This window comes from Camelina sativa, chromosome 7 (assembly GCF_000633955.1).
Source record: "Camelina sativa cultivar DH55 chromosome 7, Cs, whole genome shotgun sequence".
NCBI lineage: Eukaryota > Viridiplantae > Streptophyta > Magnoliopsida > Brassicales > Brassicaceae > Camelina > Camelina sativa.
Window position 1 is genome coordinate 32,277,390 of NC_025691.1, and position 7,078 is coordinate 32,284,467.

The 7,078-nt window shown below is 34.7% G+C and overlaps 2 protein-coding genes across 8 annotated transcripts in view; both read right to left on the reverse strand.

The window, feature by feature from the left end:
• The window catches only part of LOC104703827 (S-type anion channel SLAH1), a 2,146-nt gene extending 1,622 nt beyond the window's left edge, over positions 1-524 (reverse strand). The window contains exon 1 of one of the 2 annotated variants that reach the window (XM_010419907.2): positions 260-524. In XM_010419907.2, coding sequence (XP_010418209.1) covers positions 260-459 — 200 coding nt within the window. In that variant the 5' untranslated portion in view covers positions 460-524. Of the gene's footprint in view, positions 1-123 lie in introns of both variants that reach the window. The other variant, XM_010419906.2, reaches the window with a different exon arrangement.
• LOC104703829 (aspartic proteinase A2) lies at positions 1,834-6,303 on the reverse strand. Of its 6 annotated transcripts, none has more exons than XM_010419908.2 (14): positions 6,179-6,266; positions 4,262-4,639; positions 4,118-4,178; positions 3,873-3,967; positions 3,686-3,798; positions 3,400-3,568; positions 3,283-3,322; positions 3,130-3,194; positions 2,946-3,059; positions 2,800-2,864; positions 2,563-2,719; positions 2,345-2,464; positions 2,166-2,254; positions 1,834-2,080 (listed from the first exon to the last, which is right to left on the reverse strand). In XM_010419908.2, the coding sequence occupies exons 2-14, from the start codon at positions 4,631-4,633 to the stop codon at positions 1,996-1,998; spliced, it is 1,545 nt and encodes a 514-aa protein (XP_010418210.1). In that variant the 5' UTR covers positions 4,634-4,639; positions 6,179-6,266; the 3' UTR covers positions 1,834-1,995. The 6 variants fall into 6 exon arrangements, with proteins under 6 accessions (XP_010418210.1, XP_010418213.1, XP_010418212.1 ...); XM_010419911.2 differs by lacking the exon at positions 6,179-6,266 and adding an exon at positions 6,283-6,303 and having other exon boundaries at positions 1,866-2,080; XM_010419910.2 differs by lacking the exon at positions 6,179-6,266 and adding an exon at positions 5,394-5,418 and having other exon boundaries at positions 1,866-2,080.

A 7,078-nucleotide genomic window follows, 5' to 3' on the forward strand; every position in this document is an offset into this window, starting at 1 on the left:
TATTTGATACAAAACGCTGTTTGGCTCCATCATTGGAGCTGATTGAAGCAAGAGAAGGCATGAAATGGATGGAGCGTAAAGATAGTTCACTCCAATATAGTGCAAGAACTCTGCTTTCACCATGTCAGGTAAGAAAATACACTTTAAGGCATACAAAAAACAGAGTGACACTTGTGTTACAAGTGCTAGGTACCACAGGAGATGGAACGCCATAGATGGGAGTTTGCTATGCATATGAGACATGCTTGGTGAATCAGGCGCGATCATTATCTTCCACAACAGAGCTTGGCTACAGAGAGAAAGACTTATTCTGAAATAGCCCGCGTGGAGACCACGCAAGATAGACATTAAGACAATGGGTTTAGCATCGGCAAGGTCATTTTTTCTCTCTTTGTTGCTTGATATTGAGTTATCAATTTTGATATGAATTTCTTGCTTAGGAATTTCCAAGCTTTCCATTTGTGTATATCAATGAAAAAGTGGTAATGGTTTGTTTTGCTCTATGCTGTCCAAACCTTAGGATAGAGTCAATATATATAGACAGTGAAATAAATTAAAGCTGATGGAGATTATTTAGTACAAAACACGTGGTTTAGGGGGAGTTAGTTAGTGTTGGACAAAGGTGATACCTAAATATGGTATTGAGTTATTGGAATCTCATAAGGATAGCAACTTTATTGGTAACTTTGGTAACTTGTACAGTAAGTTTCAACATGTCTTGTTTCAGCTACATGGATAAACATAAAAGTCAATCCAACTGATAAATCTATTATATATATATATATATATATATTTTCTGCTTTACCTAACTAGTACATTATAATTAAACAGGATTATTAGGTCCTCTTATCATAGGATATTACCACTATCTCTGATGGCAGCGACCCACTAGTTCTCAAACTTTTATAACGTTAAGATGTATTCAAAATTAGATTAAAAAAATATATTGCCTTAAAGGATGATTAGCTTTTTCCCACATAGCCAGATGAATTCACCACCTATTGATTAAGGTCAAGAGCCAATGTCCAACCACGTGAAATAGCTTCCACATTTCGGGAGCCATTGCTGCATTATAGAAATAGTACGTTCTTGGGTAATTTTGAATTTAAATTAAAAATTATATAAGTGCACTTAGTTTTTAGTTTGTTTAGTTTCTGATGATTAGAAATGTATGTTATTATCAAGAATGTGAGTTCTTATCTCATATCTTTGAATAAGACTTGAGTATACTTTTTGTGGTTTAAGTGCCCATATATACGTATGTGTGTTTTAGGTGAAAATGAACTTTAATTTAAATTCAACGAAATTGCTGTTTGTCTATTGGTTTTGCCAAGTTGAAGTATGAGATCGTTTTTAATAGATTGTCTCTGTTTTATTGTCAGCAACTCACTACGACATTATAATGTGGGGTTAGTGCATGTAGACGCTTATACTAGATATGTTCTGCGTTAGTACACCCCATATTACAAAAAAAGAAAAGATTATGTTAAGTATTTCTATATCGGTGATTTGTACAATAATGAAGTATAAATGGTCGGAGATCATTCGATAAATGAGTCATGTGGCATATATGTTGGAACTTGGAAGTCTCACACGTAATTTGTTGATAGCAGTGGACGAAAAAGTCGACGTTGTTGGATTAAATTTCAAAACCGTTTAGCGCCAGTAACATAAATTGGAATATGAATTCTAAATCATTGAAACCTTTCGTGGTTGTGTTTTTTTCCAAACACAAATACATTTTTCGTTATGAACTTCCAGCGATTTGCAAATACTGTATGTGGTTTAGATTCAATTTACAGGAACATGCATGGAATCATATCATGTTGTAAAATTATTCAAAAGAGGTTTTTTTTTATCAAGAGTTAGAAAGAAAACATCCCCAAAGCTTCAACATTATTCTTCACAACCTTTCCATATAACAACAAATCTCTCACACGGTCACACCAAAAGAAAAAAACACATCAACAAAAGACTCAACCGATGTTACATTTCTTATACAGCTTCTGCGAACCCAACTCGCTCGTTCCCAAAGTCAAAGACCGTGTGATATTTGCCCATGAACACATCTCCCAGTATCCTGCTCCAAAATCAAGAATCAAGATTAGAATTATAAGGCAATAATCATCACTTATTTGTTTTGTTTAACGTGCCAAGAGGTTCACCAGAGAGGTCCACGAGGTGGGGGGATGTCAAGTGCGGTAAACCCGCTGATGCATTGTGCCACTGGTCCTTCTCCAATCTTTAGTATGTACTGTTAGTTCCCACAAACAATATCAGTCACACAATATGTTACTTAGGGCTCAAGTTTGGATCCGAATTAAATTAGCTCTCAAACAAGTACCTCTTCTGGAGCAAGGTCAAAGACTTTGCCTCCAATGGTGAATGAAACAGTCGGCATTGTAGAGAGTTTTGAGCAGTCCACTGCAGACTCTCCATTTGGATTAGGCATGCGCTCGCATATCTATGGATTTTGAGATCAGAACAAAAAACAATGTTATTGCTACAATTTCAACAAGACAATAAATTCATACTCTAGGGTAATGGATATTATCTTGTTACCTCATTAACGTAGTTCACTATCCGCTCTTGAGTCATGTTCTGCCTCAACTGGCTCTGTATCCACACAACCGCCATTTCACATGGAGGACAACCCGCACCTCGAAGACCACTAGATGATTTCATGTTTTCCTTGTCCACCACCGAATCAATCCCCATACTAAAAACACGATAGCACACCACTCAACAAGAGAAGAACGGTAAATTATCATGTCTACAGAACTTTTATTGGAAGTTTACCTGACCCCTTGGGTGCCATCGAAACCGCAAAGACCAATTTGTGAGCAAATCTTCTGTGGTTGAGTCTGAAAGGAGCAAAAGAGTTGCATATATATAACGGATGTATAATTCACCGCGCTTTGTATCACTTTTTACGGTATTCTTACCTCAGCCAAAAGTAAATCCAAAATGATTTGTCCATATTGGTCAACAACAGTCTTGCATTGCTGGCTAACAACTCCTGATGCTCCAATAGCTTTGTTTATCATGGCAATCACAGCCTAGAAAATAAATTAAAAACCAAATGTTAACCACAAGAATAAGCTAAAAAAACTTTTGATCCTTTTTTACCGTTGGCCCCGCAAGTAAGGATGTTCCAGAATCTGCTATTGCGGAACAACCACTTCCACAGTAGCCTGGTATAAAAAAGAATCATGTTTTACTTTCTTCTTCCTGTTAAATACAACTTAATGCATGACAGAACAATATAAGAACTGAACGTACCGGTTGATTCACCAGCAATGAGAACCTCACCCATGTCAAACTATCACCAAAAATAATAGCTTGAAAATGAGATGTGATTACGAAACATCCATACAAGAAAATAAATAAAGAACAAACCTGCCAGTAACCCCTTTGTGTCACAGGAACATATGTATGTTCTCCTCTGAAATGGTTTGGATCAACACCTCCAAATACGATTTCACCTCCTTCTTCACTTTTTGGATCACGGTTAAGCCAAAATGAAAACACCGGCTTCTTGATAAGGCCTTGGGTAAGCATATTGTACCTGTGGCAAAAAAAAAAAAAAAAAAAAAATTGTTGTCAACACATCAGATATTACAAAAGTGTGTTTAAGTCGGTAACCTCAATCAAGAAATGAGTCAAATTAAATGTGCACGCATACCAAACAGGAGTGGCGTTTCCAACAGAAATCTCTTGGAACCCAAGACCAAGTAGACCATCAAATTTAGCCACCACGAATGTTATACCTGGCTCACTGGTTGCCTCAATAAACTCCTGAAGAGATAGGCAATGTACATAAAGTAAAGTCAATCATATAACCATTAAAAAGTAGTGTAGAATAATTTTACCTGATCTTTGACAACCAAATCACCAACTGTGACAGCATCATAACTAAAGAAACCAGAGATCGATCCTGACCCGTAATGGATTGCGGCCCTTTTCCCTATACATTAAATTGCATCTTGAGACAAAATTCTCTTCCACATAAAGCTATAAACATATGAAACTTAATTGGTGGTGTGGCCTATTGCAATATATCCATTGGCCGTTTACTAGCTCAAGATGAACGAATCAAAAGAGATAGCGAGCGTACCATCTTTCTTATATGTGCTTGAACGCGAGGACTTGTACTTTGCATGAAAGAAACAAGAAATCTACGTAACAACAGAAAGAAAACAATTAAGTTTCTTTTTTTTTTAATCTCAAACCAATAATTGTAAAGGTGTAAAAAGCATACCGAGAGAAAACACTTCCCTGATGGCACCCAAAGGTTAGCGCTTCCGGTATCAAAAATGACAGTAAACTTCTGCGGTGGAGTACCGATAGCAATCTCACCATAGTACTGAGCATCCAAGTAATTCTTGAGCGCTACAATGTCAGCATCTCCAGAATCACCACCAAGATTGTTGTTGTACGAACGGAAAGAAGATCTTAAGGCCTCTTCTTGACTGGAACCAAAGCGTGTTGCAAGTCGGTTGTTAGGATCCAGTTTCAGTTTTTTCAAGCCAACTCTGATTGTTCCATCATCATTGCTCTCAGAAGTGGCTGAGACAAACAACAGAAACAACACAAAGAGTGAAACAGCAACTGCTCTCGATTCTACTCCCATTTTTACCTACAAAATCAAAAGCAGTGATCAACAAGCTGAACATGCAACTCAAATTAAACTGACTACATGTGGACCTTAAATAAAATTACTGATCATGTAAAATGGAGGACGACTAGATATTATATATAAATTAATCTCTTGAAAAATATATCAGAAATAGTGAAACATGTCTCAAATCAGCAACAAAACTAGACATTTGATAAATTATATAATCTGATATATGACAATAAGATCTAGAACCATGAATTTTTAGCTATAGCCATTAATAATAACACGAATGTGTGATAGATCGGAACAGAGTGTTACAGCATGCTCACTTGACAGAGATTTCAAAATCAGACCAACCCAAAAATTCCAAGGAAAAAAAAAAAGATTTTAACAAAGCAGAACAAAAGACTCATCATGAATCAAAGTAGGGAAACATTAACTGTAAAAACAAACCAACACTAAAGCTTCAATCTAATCACCAGATTTAAACAATATGAAGACACAAAACAGACATGCAAAAACACAAACACGTAATCCAAGTGAATCCAAATACGGATCATGCAAATTGCAAATACTATCATGAACATCTGAAAACGAAATTTAAAGAAAAAAAACAAAAACAAGAAACTACAGTTTGATTCACCAAAGAAAAGAAAGAAGGAAAAAACCTGCAAGGCTGCAATTATCAAGAATCAAGAACTCAGGAATATTTAGGGGGAGAAAACGAAGAAATGGTAATGAGATCGATCATAGTAGTAAGTGTAGAACTCACCAGATGTTTAAGCAGCAGATTGTCAGAGAGACCACAACGGTTTCATATTTCGAGGAAATAATATGAAGCCACGACATTGAGAGTGAGACCCACTTAGTTCCCTTTGATCTAAGCCGTTGAATTTTACCAGATTAAGCAACAGAGTTGCTTTTGACCGTTGACGTTGTGATAAGATTATGACCCCACCAACTTTTGTTGGTAAGTACAGTAAGTTGCTAGACACTTGGTCGAGCTTTAAAAACTTAACCGTTACATTATTTATTTACTTGCAATTGTATTCAAATTACTGAATTCAAATTCAAAGTTATTCGATCATTATTCAATACCCCGTAGTATTCAAATTCAAAGCTACTTACTTTAATGTAAAAGATTAAAGTTATTCGATCATTATTTACTTACAATTGTATAATTAACTTAACGCATATATTTCTAATTTTATACACAAAATATTTTAATATAAAATATTTTATTTGTTTAATAGTGAAATCTGTTCGATTAAAGNTTTTAACAAAGCAGAACAAAAGACTCATCATGAATCAAAGTAGGGAAACATTAACTGTAAAAACAAACCAACACTAAAGCTTCAATCTAATCACCAGATTTAAACAATATGAAGACACAAAACAGACATGCAAAAACACAAACACGTAATCCAAGTGAATCCAAATACGGATCATGCAAATTGCAAATACTATCATGAACATCTGAAAACGAAATTTAAAGAAAAAAAACAAAAACAAGAAACTACAGTTTGATTCACCAAAGAAAAGAAAGAAGGAAAAAACCTGCAAGGCTGCAATTATCAAGAATCAAGAACTCAGGAATATTTAGGGGGAGAAAACGAAGAAATGGTAATGAGATCGATCATAGTAGTAAGTGTAGAACTCACCAGATGTTTAAGCAGCAGATTGTCAGAGAGACCACAACGGTTTCATATTTCGAGGAAATAATATGAAGCCACGACATTGAGAGTGAGACCCACTTAGTTCCCTTTGATCTAAGCCGTTGAATTTTACTAGATTAAGCAACAGAGTTGCTTTTGACCGTTGACGTTGTGATAAGATTATGACCCCACCAACTTTTGTTGGTAAGTACAGTAAGTTGCTAGACACTTGGTCGAGCTTTAAAAACTTAACCGTTACATTATTTATTTACTTGCAATTGTATTCAAATTACTGAATTCAAATTCAAAGTTATTCGATCATTATTCAATACCCCGTAGTATTCAAATTCAAAGCTACTTACTTTAATGTAAAAGATTAAAGTTATTCGATCATTATTTACTTACAATTGTATAATTAACTTAACGCATATATTTCTAATTTTATACACAAAATATTTTAATATAAAATATTTTATTTGTTTAATAGTGAAATCTGTTCGATTAAAGTTAGGCAATTACAAGCAAATCCTCTTTGCATCAAATGTTTTTTTTTTTTTTTGTTACAAAAATTTGTCCTTAAAAAGCTTTTTTTTTCTTTTTTTCCTTGTTGCAAGCCACTGGAAGAAATTGGGAAAATACAGTATGAATGGATTGATTCGTTGATTTAAAGAGATTAATTAGCATCTTCATTACTTTTAATCGCTTATCAATTACACATTTACATATGCAATATGTTTTTTTCTCATTTTGACATCTTATGTACGTATTAAAGAACCCATAGTTAAGTTAATTCCATAATTTC

Coding starts and splice junctions, on each gene's coding strand:
- LOC104703829 (XM_010419908.2), bottom strand. CDS start 4,633: ATGGGAGTAGAATCGAGAGCAGTTGCTGTTTCACTCTTTGTGTTGTTT. Junction 3,323..3,399: donor CACAAAGGGGTTACTGGCAG/GTTTGTTCTTTA, acceptor TTTTGGTGATAG/TTTGACATGGGTGAGGTTCT. Junction 2,865..2,945: donor TGGATTTACTTTTGGCTGAG/GTAAGAATACCG, acceptor TGCTCCTTTCAG/ACTCAACCACAGAAGATTTG.